At 38.6% G+C, this 17804-nt stretch overlaps 4 protein-coding genes across 4 annotated transcripts in view; 2 read left to right on the top strand and 2 right to left on the bottom strand.

Annotated features, from left to right (window-relative positions):
• LOC115446105 (electron transfer flavoprotein beta subunit lysine methyltransferase) overlaps positions 1–1700 on the bottom strand; it is a 75521-nt gene extending 73821 nt beyond the window's left edge. Inside the window, exon 1 of the mRNA XM_030172664.2 lies at positions 1430–1700. The gene's annotated coding sequence lies outside the window, so the exon portion shown is untranslated. The remainder of the gene's footprint in view (positions 1–1429) is intronic.
• A 74-nt stretch (positions 1701–1774) lies between these two features.
• Positions 1775–3537, top strand: LOC119191574 (growth arrest and DNA damage-inducible protein GADD45 alpha-like). The gene is given in 4 exon segments (XM_037445463.1): positions 1775–2055; positions 2281–2372; positions 2375–2496; positions 3064–3537. Coding segments are annotated over 4 exon segments (495 nt in total). The 5' UTR covers positions 1775–1993; the 3' UTR covers positions 3283–3537.
• A 131-nt stretch (positions 3538–3668) lies between these two features.
• On the bottom strand, positions 3669–9098 carry LOC119191052 (glucose dehydrogenase [FAD, quinone]-like). The gene is made up of 4 exons (XM_037444837.1): positions 8844–9098; positions 6631–6788; positions 5964–6078; positions 3669–5221 (listed from the first exon to the last, which is right to left on the bottom strand). The coding sequence occupies exons 1-4, from the start codon at positions 9096–9098 to the stop codon at positions 3878–3880; spliced, it is 1872 nt and encodes a 623-aa protein (XP_037300734.1). The 3' UTR covers positions 3669–3877.
• Positions 9099–13332: 4234 nt separating this feature from the next.
• On the top strand, positions 13333–17594 carry LOC115446120 (glucose dehydrogenase [FAD, quinone]). The gene is made up of 5 exons (XM_030172680.2): positions 13333–13372; positions 13712–13966; positions 14408–14565; positions 15549–15663; positions 16012–17594. Exons 2-5 carry the CDS (start codon positions 13712–13714, stop codon positions 17335–17337), a joined length of 1854 nt encoding a protein of 617 aa, XP_030028540.1. The 5' UTR covers positions 13333–13372; the 3' UTR covers positions 17338–17594.
• Positions 17595–17804: the final 210 nt, after the last annotated feature.

Here is a 17804-nt window from a genome sequence, read left to right as displayed (position 1 = left end):
AAAATAAAAGCATTAACAACGCACCAAACAAACTACTTACCCAAAATAACCATAAATACTAGTACGAAAAAAACCTTATGAATAAAGAAAAAGATACTTAACAGTCTCAATGCATAGATATGTATAATAACTATATGTAATATAATTATTATCGTTTGCAATAAATTTCAGCGCAGTTCAAGCACACTGATAGTATTCTTGCGAGCATGCAATTTGCAAGAACTTGCACGAGTTTGCACGCGCGAATATACAAGACTTGAAATGCAGTATATATACCACTGTAACACCCGTACCTGGTAGTTATAATGATCTTAGAATTATCTCTTTAATGTGGGGTCAGTGCAAACACGTTTTACTTATCTGGGATAAAAGATTTAACTTGGTGTTTATGACAGACTATAATATTAACCTTTTAGCACACTTTTTTAATGGTCAAATAAATAATAACCTCACTGAATATAAAAGTGAAACAAATTGACAACTTTTACAACTGTAATTTTTAATTCGATTGTGTTATACTTTTTTCTACGAAAAAATATCTGACTGAAAAATTAGTCCCTAGTGATACTAAGCATGAGCAAATCGCACGTAGAAAATCCAATAAAGTACTGCTTGGCCTGAAAGCAGGATAATGTCTCAACAAAACTGATATAAACCATAGGAATTAAAGAAAACATATCGTAGTGTGACTTTCTTTATCACTCTAGTCATAGGTGGTTTGGACCATAGATTTGGTTGACATTAAAGAAACCAGAATGCGTAAATTAACGATCACTTTTATGAATCGTCTCATTTTAAATTTGGAATCTCACAAAAAATCATGGCGTAACACTTCTTACAACATGATTTCAGCTATTTAGTAATTGAAGATGGTTTTATCATATCCTACATTCAAAGATATCAGGACATTATTAGGTTAAAATAAACTTTAAATATGTATAAGTTTGTTTGGCATAAACTAAAAACCAGTAAAACAAGTTTATTCTTATCCAATTATCTGAAAGCATGACCCAATTCCAAAATATGACAATGGTAATGTGGACCCAAAAAACGCCCTAAATACGCCACGTGTTTAATGTTTGAACGTTAAACTGCATGAAACAGATAATTCCTGCCGTTTTTTGCACGTTGATGTATGTTTTATATTGACCTAAATCAACACTGATAATACTCTTTTTAAATATAATAATCATCAGTCTAGTCCACACATGACCATAAATAGCAACAAAAACGATCGAAAGCGAAGATCCAACAGTAAAATGTACAATGTAATAGCATTTGAAGGCGGAACGTCCCACATCCGCTAAACAAACCGAAGTATCGGCAGTTAAGCAACGCGCGCCGTTTCCTCTTATCAAATAAAACCCAAGCTGGCGGGATTTCCAGTGTTGATGCGCGAGCAGCGTACGTCCAACAAATAAACAATAACCTCTGCATGTCTGTGCGAGTTCAGTAATTCCCCTCGCACGCCGCCAGTGAACTGAAGAAGAGGGCGAGGTAGCTCTGCTTAAACTGGTCGCGCAAAAACACGTCGCGACAAGACGAAAACTTGCAATATCTGTCAATTAACACTCACACATACACACTACTACTGGTATTTACACTGTATAATACACAACACTAAAGAAAGTAACCCTCACACGCGAAAATACAGGTGGATTTCGAGGAATCTCCAGCGATACTGAATCGAGTGTCACGCACACAAGCGCGCCGCGTCGCACATGCGCACTATTCGATAAAAGGAGGTCGCTGCGTCACCCGAGCCACATTCCACCCTCTGCCATTGGAGAGATACCACGCGCGTTTCGGTCGCAAAGTTGTGAAATTATTGTGACATAAATTACGAGAGACAATTTTGTTGTGAGTGCATTACATCATTGGAGGATAACATTTTGTGCAGTGTTATTGTGAATTAGTGACAATTCGCCCTTACACAAGGGAGTTGAGTGAAATTTGTGAAATTCAGGAATTGAAGAGCATCCGTTTATCCAAAATGTACAAGGATTCAGTCGTTCCCGTAAAAACGGAAACCTTCAGCGGCATAGCGGCTAAAAGGTAAATGTTGTGCAACAAACTATTATTTTCCGCAATTTCTCCAGTTTATTTGGTGAAAACTAAGAAGACATGAATAAATTTCAGAAATTGAACAGTGATCTATAATCAATCAGTGACTACTTTGCAAAACTGTGTTTCAATCCCCAGTAACATAGCTTTCAGTTTCCCATAATTCAGACCAAGATACAATCTTTTGCAAATGCCTAACCATCTCTATCTTTCCAGCCCAATCGGCCAAAACATCAAAGAAGTACTGAGGCGGGCTTGTGCTGAGAAAAGGCTGACTGTCGGCCTCCTGCCGGCCATCCAGTACCTCTCAAGACCTGCCAAGGGGCGCTGTTCTGCCTCACAGTGGAGGCGCCCCCTGGCGACAACGCCACGCACATGCAGGAGGTGTTACTACAAGCCTTCTGCGTCGAAAACGACATTTATGTCATTAAGGTAATTAAAGATACGTTAACGTTTTAAAGTTTGACCTAAAAAGTAGACACGTCAGTAAATAAAGATGTAGAAAGTAGGATATGACATAGGAATTTGAAAGAGTAAGAGTGAGTTCTAAAATTAATTTGAAGCGAATTTTTTGCTTGAAACAACTACTTATTCTTTTCACGTAGTTTTTTTTTTACTAGGCATCATTTTCTGGAAATATGGCAAGGAATAACCTCAAAACTATAGATCTATTCATAATTTTTAAGGACCACGTGGCAAAATTCTTAATAGTTTCTAGATTTGTGCAAAAATAGTGCGGCGTCACTGAGTTTCGATTAGTTTCATACGCAACACAGTTATCTCGGATAGCGTTTATATACTTAATACAGTGATAAGATATGATAATAAGAATACATTAATCGAATCGCAAATCACACTCCGAATACGTGTTAAATTCCATTTAATCAATAAATCAGATATAATATTGAGATATCTAGCAGCTTGAAAGACCATTTTGTAGCGTCAATAAAGACTTCATGGGAGAATCCGCAACTAAACACAACTTTTTATTGTCAACAGGTGGACTCAGAGGCCAAACTGAGGAAGATGTTGGGAGTGTGCTGCTCCACGATGGACTTCAGCTGCATACTGGTCCACTACCCCTACACGGACCCGTTTAGCGACTCGCAAGAGTTCGACCTATCCGTCCTCTCACAATCCGAGAGAGATTTGATCGAGCACTGCGAATCTAATTGGGGATATTCACAGATTCCAGTCATCAAGTTGCCTGAGAAGTGAATTTTTTAAGAAAAAAATTGGATTTTAATGATTTTTTGATGATAAACGACCTCAGCGTCGCCTTTAGGACCAGGCCAGGGTCCTGCGTAGCAGTATGTTTCTATATTGTACGAATTCTTAGAAGTTTATGAGATTGTTACCTTGTAGACTATGCCTAATGGCTGGAATTTGTAATTAGAATAACTGTATATTGGATGATGTTTCGAAGATGTTTTGTAATTTTGTAATAAGTATAATAAAATTGTATATGATGTATATCGTTTTTTATTGATACAAATAAATAATAAAACATGTAATAAAAAACACGTGCGTAACAACTGAGTCGTGTACCTAAATATTTTATGAATGAATATAAATTGCATTACACATTACATTATTACCTGATAAAAACAAAAGCTTGAATGACCAGTTTGATGCGACCCTTGGTCAGTGAAATTGGAAACAATACCGACATTATTTTTAAAGGTCAACAGCACAACCCTAATCTATGATACGGAGGGTTCATAGACCTAGTTAATGACTTACTAGATGCAGTACTGTCGTCTTGCTAAAAATATGACAAATATTTAGAATAACGCCATCTGTGGAATCTCTACTATACTAAATACTTAACCAGTTTAGTAGTTGTTTCGCGCCACTCTTCTATGACAAGGTCCACGCCACGCTCTCCTATCATTATAGAGGGCGCGTTAGTGTTTCCGCGCGGCACCACCGGCATTATGGACGAGTCCATCACCCTCAGACCAGCCACTCCGTACACTCTCAGCCTCGGATCCACCACCGCCTTTCTGTCCCACTGTGGACCCATCTTGCACGTCCCCACTGGATGGTATGTAGAGCGAGTGTACGCTCTGTTTAAGCAAATGATATATTCATCAGAACCCCAATCATAATCTCTACAAGCTTCTAAAGGTTTCTTCACAAAATAAGCTCCTTTAGATTTAAAAGCATGTGTATCTTCTAAAGATATTAAGAATCTTGTTCCTTTTACTATTGGCATGATGTCTGTTGGGTCCTCGAAATAATTTGCAAATATTAACGGATCTCCATGAGGGTTTGTTGCGTTCAACAACAACTTTCCTCTGCTTTTTGGGACTAGATTCATGGTTTGTGGTAATATAGCGTCATAGAAAGCAGTTGGAAATATATTAACACCTTCGTAAGCCACAAGTTCTTTAAAGTATTCCATATATTTCACACCAGCCATTTGAAACTGGATATCAGGCGCTGGCAGACTGGGATCTGTTTTATAAAATGCAATAGTACTTAATGGCCCGCTAGCTGACAATGGTCCGTGTTTAACATCCATTTGTTTATAAAGTTTTATTTCATTAAATAGTTGATTATCATCGACTGCGGTTGCAGTTTCGTTTGGCAAAGCTATTATAATTCCGTTGAACGTGACGTGATCGTGGAGGTTCTCCCCGACTGCCAAGTCACTGATGACGTCAATGTTCAGCTCATGGAGATGCTCTTTGGGCCCGACTCCTGACAACATCAGCAGTTTGGGCGAGTTCAGTGACCCCGCACTCACTATCACCTCCTTGCTCGCTACAGCGGTGTACAATCTACCGTGTTGTTTGTACACGACCCCATACGCCCTTCTGTGTTCGTCTATGAGTATTTTAAGGACTTCACTGTTGACTTTGACCGTCAGGTTCTTCCGTCTGTACCTGATGGGTTGTATGAAGGCGTTGTTGGTGGAGACTCGCTCGCCGTCCTGCGCCACCGCCTGCGCCTGCATGGTGCCGAGCTGGTTCACTCCGTTGTAGTCGGTGAGCGGCAGACCTCGCTCGTTGAAGGCGTCCGTCATCATGACGGAGGGCGCGTCGACGTACGGGTATCGCGACACAGACTGCTCTCCGTCCACTCCGTGGTATTTGCGATTCAAAGACTCCATGTTTAGATTCTTTTCAGATTTTTTGAAATAGGGTAGCACCTGGATAGGACGAGAGTAATTACGATAGCATTTCTCAAATATTTACCAGATAGTGCTTAAAATATAAGAAAATTGCTAGTTCATTACAATTCAATGGAAACTGATAAGAGGTTGTTACCGTGTAAGGAAAATTATCATTAAATTCAAGTGTAACCGGTTTATCGTGGCAAATCACTATGTAAACATAGTTATCGCTTTTAATGTTAATCAAGAACCTACGTATAAACATTTCAAGTGTAGAGTACAAATTCGAGTAACACAGTTCCTTCAAAGAATCTCGGGTTCTTACCAGCTGAGTATCAATGACAAACTGTGGTTATATAGTGTAGAATCTATGTTGTGTCAGATTCTTGTATGATAGTATAATTTTTTGTGTATATACTGTTAAACTAGCAAGTGAGTCCTCTGATGTTAAATTATCTCCGTACTAATATACTAGTCTATAAGTAAATAGGGATTAGGAAACTAAGAAGGGTATTTAGGGCTACAATAGTTGTCACTTTGTATTGGTGTTTTGTGACCATGCTATAACATAACAACTTTCTCATTGACAAATTATTGAGCTGAATTACACTACATATTATATTGTCCCTAGATGACTAGCGCAATGTTATTTACAACTCCATATTGAACGCCGCCACATTGTTACAGTTTATAGATCGCCTTAAACATTATAGATTTTGCCGGTCTATTCATACTGACTTATTTAAAAGTGTAAACTTGTGAGTCAATGTATTCTTACATCTCTGTAGCTCCATCCCTCGTTCCCCATGGCGGCCCACTCGTCATAGTCCAGCTTGTTGCCTCGGATGTATACTAATGTGTTTATCGAACTAGAACCACCCATTGTCTTGCCTCTGGAATATCGAATAACAAACTTGTGAATTCGATGCGGAGATACCATAGTTCGGAGTGGAAGAGGCTGCCGGAATGAATGTCTGGAGGGTAAGAAGGCAAAGGCACGCTCTTCTGATTTTTCTAAAGTTATGTGTCTATTCTTTGTGAATCATCGCTTGCTATAACGGTGAACGAGAAAATCGTGAGGAAACCTGTATACATGAGTTCTCTATAGGAATTTTGAGGGTATGTTAAGTCTGTCAATGCGTACGAGGCCAGCGTGGTGGACTAAGGCCTAACCCCGGTACTCAGCTGTAAGCGGAATGCAATACAGGACTGATATTTTAGTATATTGTAAAGGTTATTCTTATGATTATTTTGGTTGTTTATTTTCTAACTGCTTACGTTATGGTGCATACTGACCATTTTGAGTTACAAAAGAACATAATACTAATGCCTGAGAGCATAGAACATTATCCTATTAACGTTACATTCTCTAGCACAGAGGATGGTCTAAAAAAGTCAATATTTTGTAACCGAGCAACGCCTATAAAATAAATAAAATGTGTTACCTAGGCCAGTCGCATCGCTGCCCCGGTCTGGCGAGACAACTCTTCCCGTTGGGCTCGGTCTTGTAGCCCCAGTCGATGTTGGAGCCTAGTAGGGTCTCTGACAACGCGGGTACTAGCGTGACGTCAGGTTGTTCAGGACCTGCTTCTAGTAAAAGGACCTGGGTAACAATTTCATTGGTGTTAACGCAACTACAACTCCTAGCGATACATTTGTCGCGAGGATATGTCTGGTACATTTTCTTTTCTATTAACGTTTCCGATTGTTAAAAGGCATCTTGTGTAAGGTCCCTGAGGTGGTATATCATGTATGGGTGATGAATTTAGTCTTAATCTTGCTAATATTTTTTGTGTATGAACTCGTTTGTGAACATATTTGGATTTTACATATAACCGAAAAAACTTCTGAACCGATTTGGATGAAATGTGTATGAAGATCAATGAATGCAGAACTGATGGCCGATGGGACAAGAAGGTTCTGGAGTGGAGGCCACGAACTGGCAACCGCGGCATTAGACGTCCAACCACGAGGTGGACAGATGACCTCATAAAAGTCGCAGGCGGTCGATGGATGTGGGCCGCTTACAATAGGACGATCTGGAAATCTTTGGAGAAGGCTCATTTTCAGCAGTGGACATCCTGCGGCGGATGATGATGATGATGATGTGTACAAAGATAACCTTTTGCGATAAACATAAGACTGCTATGAGACTGCTTCGGTGGCGTGTTTGTATTGCACCGCTCTGAGGTCCTGCGTCGAATCCACGTTTGGAGAAAACTGGAATTGGGATTTTCTGCTCAAAATCAGCTGGAGTTAGGGATCTTGCCCAAAATGGCGACAGGTTTGTACCATATCGTATCACGGTACGGAATACACATGTCGAAAAATCGGTGCCTTGGTTACTTTTGCCTATTTCCCCCTTCAGGAACAACGGCGTGATGTGTGCTATATTCTCCTATCAATAAAAAAATATATAATGCTCATATCATTAGCAGACATAATGGTCTGGCGTGGTGGGAAGCCTGTTTACGTGGGTGCACGTGAAGCGATCATACCACTTGCATCAGCGAAGCCTTTGCAGTGCTATCGATCACATAATCAGTTGCTTACGGAACTACACAACTCAAGAAAGATTTTATTGATTTCTTGACTCTGGTAAACAAGTAAGAGGATCACTTGATTGTGCTCCTCGTCAACACAATATCAAGATCATGAAGGTTAGAGTTTAAAGAATAGGGATTAGGAAAGAAAGGGAATGTTTAGACCTGGATTAAAGTATTGTTTTTTATTGCTTCCAATGACAAAACGAGCTTGCCGTTCGCCAGATAGTAAGCGATACGACCGCCCATAAACCGTAAAAACATCATCCAACACCTTGAATTACAAAGTATTGTTTGGTATTCCACTGCACTCGCCATCCTGAGACATGCGATGTTAAGTTTTATTATATCAAGTAGTTACACTGGCTACAATGTCCTTCAAATCAGAACACAACAGTGCCTACACACTGCTGCTTAGCGGCAGAAATAGACATTGCGGTGGTACCTACCCAGGCGAACTCTCAGATATGAGAGACCCACCACCAGTGAAATTACAAATATTTCATCCAAAGAAAAAGAGACATCATATTTATCGACGGTCACTAGAATGTCAATACCAATTTGTCATGAAATATATCAATACAGATACTCAACAAAGTTTCCACTAGGTATATTATGATGGTCGTTTTGCAATTAACATGGACGCTCTTAAGAACTAAAGATTCTAATCTATTACGAAAATAATCAGATTACTTATGATCACGCTTTAATTAAATGACGGCAGTTTTGTCCTCTCTCAAGTGTTCCCAGTAGACCCTTATCTTATCCTAATCATAATTCTAATAACATTACTATTTCTACGTGTAAGTTTACTGATATTTTGTATTTATTTATGGTAGAATACAACTTGGAAGACTTTATGTTACATTGCCAAAGGCTGCAGTACGGAGTGAAACGTATCTACATCTGGCGAGGATGTGACCTTAATTTAGTCTAAAAACGATTGTTTTAAAGCTCTATTTCATTTTAATATTCCTTCCAACCTCTTCCTTTCTTTCTATAATTAATTTTCAGCTTCGACAAATTAATGTTCAGAGACTCGCCAAGCTTCATAGCTCGATATAATAATGCGTGGTGGTGATCCAGGGTTTCCGTTTTAGGTGACAGTCTTATACCTTCCATTTGGGGAAAGCACTCAATCTGTTGGCGACGACGCAGCCGGCGCTCCCGGCGCCCACCACGATGAAGTCGAATTCCTCATGGCGCGTGTCCTGTGTCTCCCGCCCGTGGTTCTCCTGTATCCTCCTGTCGACCGAGTCTCCGAACAGTTGCACCAGGAGCTGTAAGTAGAGGAAGCCGACCGACGAGCACGCCGTCAGGTGCGTGTGCGCAGGACACGTGGCGTTGAGATCCAGCGGTTGCCACTGCATCTTCTAGAACATAATTATTTGTTCGGACACCGCTTCATTAGTTCTAACGCGTACCTTTAGCTTTGAGGTGCTGGATCAGATATCCTGGTTGGACAACATTTTTCATTTCACTTTGCCCAATGTTACTAAAGTCAAATTTAATACCAAAGGCATTCTCTACGAATCAATGTCGATATAATGCAAAGATGAAATATAGGTGCAGAGAAATTCTTGAAAAAGATACAGAGAGATCTACAGAAATGCATTTAAATGTGAATGCCTCTGTGACGTAGTTGTCGTATGGTAGGTACGACTGCAGTGCTGAGGTCTCAGGTCCGATCCCCGGGTCGTGATGAGTGATATTCGGTTTTTCTATTCTTTATCAGCCCAGAGTTAGGATTTTGTGCCCGATATGGCGAAAGGCTCGACCCCTCACATGGAATACGCACGGCGAAAAGTATTACGCATTAGTAACGCATTAGTTGCGTCTCTGCTTATCCCTTCGGGCATTAAAGGCTTAAGGAGATGAGTTTGTGTTCGTGTATATATAAATGTATACAGTTTTTATATTCAAAAAAATATATCAATTTGCTTGGCATTGAAAGTAGTGTCCGATAATGCAGCAGATTTAATTATACCTTGACGATATTTTGTAATCCAATTAACTACAATTTCTTTTAAACGGACTTCTAAAAAAGAAGATGGTTATCAAATCGATTTGTATTTCCGTAAACATAAATAAATAAACCTTAGGACATTAATCTTCGTCAGGTTAAATTAATTTAAATGTAGTAACTTCCCATATCATGTAGAAGAAGCCGTCTTCAACGAGAGAAAATACAACAAGATTGTTATCCATAATAATATTTGAAAGTACCCATCTGTTATATTTAGCAGAACATACAACCGATTTTGATGAAATTTGGTACGGAGCAAGCTGGATATCTATTTTTAAATGTTCGTCCCACACCGTAAGCATCCCTATTTTTATTTAACTTACCACTTTGTTCCTTTTAATGGAGCACTTCTCGCACGAACAACTGTTGTACTGAACAATATTGAAACACATTTCTTAATTAGCGCTTTATATTTATAATAATATTAATAAAATGTATGATTAAGATCGCAATTAATACTTCAGTACATCCTTTGTATAATGGTTGCATCATAGTTATAAAACTGTCTATTTTATTCAGCCGCAAAGAAGAATGGTTGAAAGTTTGTACAGGAAATACGTCATTGAAGTTAGATGCGTAGACCGTAAACAAAATACCTTTTTACTTCTAGACTTATCTATCGTTAGAATTGGTTATTCCAGTACCTAGTTACTATAATTTGAAGAAAACTGATGTCAGCAGGTTCAAATCCAAGGGCACGCATCTCTGACTTTTCTAAATCTGAATTATCGCTTGCTTTAACGATGAAGGAAAACATCGTGAAGAAACCTGCATACATGAGAAGGTCTCTATGAGTATTTCCAAGGTCTGTGGCTGTCGGCATTAGGCCCCTGTGGTGGACTAACGCCTAATCCCTCTCAGTAGTAGAGGAGGCCCGGGCCCAACAGTGGGACAATATATAATAAAGGGCTAATATTGTATAATTACATGTGCGTGTCTTATAATGACTTAATGGAAATCCAGTAATCATTTTGAACATATCGTGTTTATTACTGTTTCCTGTTAATACAATAAATTAGTGTTACTGTATGTAATTGGCATACGATACTAATAACCGTATATTATTACGATTGCGATTATTTATATTTTATGCAAGTTGATTTTTTGAGATGAGGGAGCAAGGACAAGGTATCTTAACCGCTGCTATAGGAAAAATTTCTTAGGAGACTGACGAACATTTTTGAAGACATTAAGGCTTGTATTCAGACATTGTACATCGTTTTTCCAAACCTTTTTATTACATAAATTATGACCGCCCGCTCGTTTCATTCCTAGTTATTTTAAATCCATCCAAAGGTTGTCTGGAAGAAATCGCCGATAGCGATAAGACCGCCATTTGTACTTCCTGTTGTTTCATCATCTCTGTTGTATATTTATTTTTCCCTACGGTGTTGATGTACAATAAAGTGTTTAAATAAATAAATAAATGTAAAAAAAACATAGTCCGCAAGTAAATGGGCAAATCATGCAAAAAAAAAACGTCAATCGATGCTTATAAGGATCAAAAGAAGTTTGAGTACTTTTAAATAAAGAAATGGCAAAAGACTTTCTGTACATTGCTTAGGAAAATTTACTATAATGCGCTTTTAAATATAACAAAAGTGTGCATATTTTTATGTTGTTTTTAGTAATCGCGTTGATCCCGAGCAGAAATACTACTAATAACGAGAGTCAAACTTAGACTTAATAATCATACTGTTGCGTCTCCGGAGCAGCTTAATATTATAATTACTATTTCTAGTCGCTTAAAATTCCTAATCACCCACTTAGTCTTAAACAGGAAATATTATATTTCTAATACTATTCGTCCTGCATGACCTCCAGGCTAGGGAAATAAAAATTTTGACCCTAAAACTACGTAATTTAATAATGATTTCTTATGTTTACGCAAATGTTAGACATTCAACATTTTTTTTTTTATATTATCACGGTTTTTATATTATAATTTTCTCCCGACGTTTCGAAGATTGCAGCCTTCATGGTCACGGGAAGGATTGAGGTTTTGGTCTTCAGACAAGTCAAATTTACAATAATATCAGTCTACATTTTACAATTGTACAATATTTTTTTTTTTAGCTGGATAGTCCGATTTATGCAGAGTAAACTCACAGTGTCTTGAAATCGACATTATTTTGAATGAATGATTTCATATTATGCACTTTATCCAGAAATACTACACTAAACTGATTTATGCTAAAGTTGCTTCGTCAAGTAATACTATAGGATATATAAATGAAAAATAAATCATAACCTTTACTTCAATAAATAGTAATATTGTGTGACACCTATGCTGCATCAATTGAAAATATATAAATATTATTTACATCTGTTTAATTATAGTTATAGTTTTACAAATCGTAACAGAACTTATTGTATAATCAGTGGACAACGGTAACATGTTTTCAATTGTAGTAGACAATTTAGTTTAGATATTGTTTACTAGGTGGCGCTGTTTTGTAAAAGCAAATAAAGCTCATATCGCCAAATGATTAAATAAACCACACATGTAATTATGATGATTAAATTTGAGTAATCGACACTATTATATAAAATAAAGGCAAATAAAAACTAAAAAGTGTAGGAAGAGTTCACTACCCCCTCGTAAGAATAATTTAATTATTGTATATTATTCTTATACTTACTGTAAAGAAAAAAAACATTGTAAGAAAACCTGTCTATCTGAGAAGTTCTCTATAGGAATTTTGAGAGTGTGTGAAGTCTACCAATTCGCACTAAGCCAGTGTGGTGGACTAAAGTCTAATCCCTCTCAGTAGAAGAGGAGGCCCGTGCCCAGCAGTGGGACAGTACTAATATAATACAGGGCTGATATTATTATTATTTATATATAATATTATTCTTACCCTGTCCTCGTTGTACCGTATGTCAGTTTATGGCTTAGACATTTTCCTTACGTGTAAAGTACTTACCATAACGATTAGGTCTTCAGATTAAGAGATTCCTATATTTTAAGTAGTAAAACTGTCTTAATTATTGAAATACTTGAAATATTTATGTAAATCGATTATAAATAATTATCATGTATCACGCTAAGCCGTTTAATTTTAAATTCAAATAAGGTTCATCATTTGTCAGTGTTCATAATTTATAATAACTAAGAAATCCTGAAACTTATTGGTTAGTAGTTTATTTATTATATATATATTTTACTCATTCCCTTTTATAAAATAAAAAATATGGAGTTTTAATCGCACTAACATTATATTATTCTTCCTCAAAAACCCTGATTAAAATTGCCATTGATAAATACACATTAAAATATTTTTAGGCTTTTGATAAAATTCTTTCGACTTTGAAATCGAAAACGGACATTTTAAGAATATCATTCTAATTTATTGTCAACTTCAGGGCAATATATCCTTAAAGTCCTAAATAACTCTACAGGTTTCTGACTCTCTAAGACGATTAAACCCACATCAATAGAAGCGACAGAATGCGCTAGTCCAGAGTTTCTGTAACTTCATGAAAACTATAATTATCGCGACCCAAAAAACGCAATAGTTATTTAATAAATTAGCGGATGGTAGTTATTTGGTTTGAAAACACGGTGCATACCTCATTGCAAAAACTGTTTCCAACAGTGCTTCAGAACATACAGCGGTAAATAATTAATTTATAGCATTATAATTGTTCTCTGCATAGAAACTAAATACAAAAATAATATATAAAGCACTTGTGGATAATGGAGCCCTTTAGTTGGATAGAATTTTATAAGACTAATACAATAGCAACACCATCCGAAGTTTGATTTACAATATCACGTGATGCTGCACTGCTTTCTTTCCCATAAAAAGTTAGCAGATAACACATAATATTTGGTAACAATATCCTTTAATGGAGAAATTATTTTGTTTGTTTTATGTGCAGTGCACACACTGCAGGGGTATCTAGTTAAGCTTTCGCATTTGGAAGATCTACCATCAGCACCGTTTCTTGTAGATGCTGTGGCAGCCGCTAGACCTGAACGCTACTTGTCCCGCGCACACGCACCTGACAGCGTGCTCGTCGGTCGGCTTTCTCTACCTGCAGCTCCTGGTACAGCTGTTCGGAGACTCGGTCGACAGGAGGATACAGGAGAGCCACGGGCGGGAGACACAGGACACGCGCCATGAGGAATACGACTTCATTGTGGTGGGCGCCGGAAGCGCCGGCTGTGTCGTCGCCAACAGATTGAGTGCTTACTCCAATTGGAAGGTACGTGTTTCAAGCAATCTCCATGGAAGCCGTAGTACCAAAGCTTGGGTGGTTTTGGATTAAAAATAACTTTCTTAGGTTAGGCTAGGTTAGTATTTGAAGGACTTCCCCTCTCAAACAAAAACGGTTAAAAGTATTGTAGAGTGGAAGATCACGATATCAGGTCGAGCTACAATTTTTTTTTCGACATAGTAATTTCGACACACTATTTCCGACCTGTTTCAACCGGAAATACCTACACAGGCTGATCCCCGAACGCGTCACAATTACGTGGGCTATCATGGCGGGTTTTAACACCTTGTATACGGTGGTCGCTATCCGAGTTGATTTAAAATATATCCCACCACCAGTAAAATCTTACTACTCCTACTAAGTGCAGCTTGAAGACTACCAACAAAGCGCAGCAAATTATAAAAATTACTAATTCTGTCCATGCCACAGGTTCTTTTGTTAGAAGCAGGTCCTGAACAACCAGATGTTACTCTGGTGCCCGCGCTGTCCACTGCTTTGTTAGGCTCCAACATCGACTGGGCCTACAAGACCGAGCCCAACGGGAAGAGCTGTCTCGCCAGACCGGGGCAGCGATGTGACTGGCCAAGGTACATCAAATCATATTTATAAACATGGATATTATTCTAAAACATACCAGTTTGATAAGTTTTATCTTAAGACAATTTATGAAATACGTTTGCAGGCCCTAAAAAATGCGAATGGTAATAAGGATGACAGTGGTCTTACTATGGCTATTTTTTATTTTCCGTTTGAGACAAAAGGGTCTTTTGGTGTTGAACTACTAGGAATTTAGGGTGGTAGAAAGATAGGAGTCTTATTTTAGGATGAGTGGAGTGGAGAAGGAAGGTAAAATGTTCGTGAGCCCTCTAGGCATCAATGTAAATGTACAACCAAGAGGTGTATACACTTAACTATGTGCCTAGGGCCGTGACAAATATCCCCCAGGGCAAGGGCGTGAATTCTGGATTGAGACCAAGCGCACAAAAATTGCCTCGGGGGGTTAATATGGCTGTTGTAAGTGTTATGAGAAGAGGGGAGACTTATGTACCTAAGAAAGTAATAACAACGAAGGTGAATCGATAAAAAGACAAAGGCTAGAGTTAGTAATATGTAATCATGATATCAATCCTATCTCATGTAATGATCGCCAGTGTAGGTGCAATAGTGAACCCTCTACTTCCCATTATAATTAGATAATTAACATTTGAAGTAAATAATATTAATCGTTTCATAGAACAATTACAAAAATAATTGCATTGCGAGTTAATTAACATACATTAATCCAAATAAATTGTGCAATTGCAACATGTAAATACTACAATCATAATTATAATTAATGTTAATTGCAGTTTATTCTTTAATCAAATAATAAACGTACGATACTGATAGGTAAAGGAAGGCTAAAAAAATGGATGAAGTATCTAAGGGCGGATATGAAATTAAACAGACTAGGACAAGATAATTATCGGAAGCTTTCTTTTTTCGTAAATTTTACGACTGCTAGGCAACAGTGCAGCTCAATTTTACATGATCAGCAGATAGCTCTTGAAATTATTCGTCGATGTTTCAGGGGTAAAATGATGGGCGGATCTAGTTCTATAAACTCTTTGGCGTACATAAGAGGTAACAAGCTGGACTATGACGTGTGGGCCGCTATGGGAAACGAAGGATGGAGCTACAGAGATGTAAGCAATTATTACATAAATGCGGTAGGTGGTACAGCCAATACTAAAGAACATAATGTTACGGATCAGATTTCAGTGTTGTTGCGAGGCTCGCAAGCCCCTTTTAATTGTTATCGTGCCACATCATCGCAAGCCGCATCATATCAAAGTATATGAGAAGACCAGAGTAAAGAGGTCGAGGGTAATGTAGCGTGCGAATTGCAGTAAACGCGTGCGAAAGGCGTGCCACGTATTCGCGACGCGTTCCTTCTATTTACAGCAGTTTTTTCCTAGAAATATTTATGAATCGTAGTTAAATTCTATTACATTTTAGGTATATTACTGATTAATTTTGTTTATTTAATCCAGGTACTTCCATACTTCAAAAAATCCGAAAAGAATTTAAACATGGAGTCTTTGAATCGCAAATACCACGGAGTGGACGGAGAGCAGTCTGTGTCGCGATACCCGTACGTCGACGCGCCCTCCATCATGATGACTGACGCCTTCAACGAGCGAGGTCTGCCGCTCACCGATTACAACGGAGAGAACCAGCTCGGCACCATGCAGTCGCAGGCGGTGGCGCAGGACGGCGAGCGAGTCTCCACCAACAACGCCTTCATACAACCCATCAGGTACAGACGGAAGAACCTCACAGTCAAAGTCAACAGTGAAGTCCTTAAAATACTCATAGACGAACACAAAAGAGCGTACGGCGTCGTGTACAAACAACACGGTAGATTGTACACCGCTGTAGCGAGCAAGGAGGTGATAGTGAGTGCGGGGTCACTGAACTCGCCCAAACTGCTGATGCTGTCAGGAGTCGGGCCCAAAGAGCATCTCCACGAGCTGAACATAGACGTCATCAGTGACTTGGCAGTCGGGGAGAACCTCCACGACCACGTCACGTTCAACGGAATTATAATAGCTTTGCCAAACGAAACTGCAACAGCAGTGGACAATCATCAGCTCTTCCGCGAGGTAAAACATTATTACGAGATGGATGTAAAGCACGGACCGCTGTCGTCCAACGGTCCTGTCAACTCTATCGGCTTTTATAAGACCGAGCCTGATCTGCCAGCCCCTGACGTACAGTACCAGGTGGACAGCGTCACTTGGAGGGAGTATTTCAGAGAGCCAGTGCCCTACGAGGGAGTTACTATATTACCGACCTCCTTCTACGACGGTTTACTCCCAAGAACGATGAATTTGGTACCGAAAAGTAGGGGGAAACTGTTATTAAATGCAACTAATCCTTACGGCGATCCGTTGCTCTTCGCAAATTACTTTGATGATCCTACAGACCTTATACCTATAGTAAAAGGGGTCAGATTCTTACTTACGTTGGAGAACACTAAAGCTTTTAGATCTAGGGGAGCGTATTTCGTAAAGAAGCCTTTAGAAGCTTGCAGACATTATGAATGGGGAACTGTTGAGTACATTGTATGTTTGGCGAGGGCTTATACTACAACTACTTACCATCCAGTGGGGACGTGCAAGATGGGTCCACAGTGGGACAGGAAGGCGGTGGTGGATCCGAGGCTGAGGGTGTACGGAGTGGCTGGTCTGAGGGTGATCGACTCGTCCATAATGCCGGTGGTGCCGCGCGGGAACACCAACGCGCCCTCTATAATGATTGGAGAGCGTGGCGTGGACCTCGTCATAGAAGACTGGCTTAAACCGTATCATGATTAAGGTGATTCGTTAACAGAGTGCGCTGTAACACAATTTTATAAAGGATATCTTGCTTTAATAAATAAAAAGGTAATAAAGAATAATAGCGACTCCATTAATAAGAAATCAGCTTCGGAGGTGCTACTTTTGGTTTTCATTAGCGTTGTCAGTACAAGAAATTTGTTAAAATTAAACAAACTTCATAAGCCGCTACAATCCGAAAAAGTATTGAACTTTGAAAAATAAACATGAAACACGAATTGGAAAGGATAAAATTTAAAATACTAACTCTTTTAATAAATATAAAAAAAACTATACTCTATCTGGATGCCTACACTTTTTATTAAATGCATTGGACTCACTTTCTCAGTGCTATTATTATTATTATTTTTATATTTATTCGTGTAATATAGGACTTATACTGTAAGTAAAGGAAACAATATTTCTAAAAATTATGTTAGAAATTAAAAATAAAATTAATCGATAAT

Source organism: Manduca sexta, chromosome 5, assembly GCF_014839805.1.
Source record: "Manduca sexta isolate Smith_Timp_Sample1 chromosome 5, JHU_Msex_v1.0, whole genome shotgun sequence".
Classification (NCBI taxonomy): Eukaryota; Metazoa; Arthropoda; class Insecta; order Lepidoptera; family Sphingidae; genus Manduca; species Manduca sexta.
The sequence above is the reverse complement of the archived record's forward strand: the minus strand, read 5'-3'. Positions and strand labels throughout refer to the sequence as shown.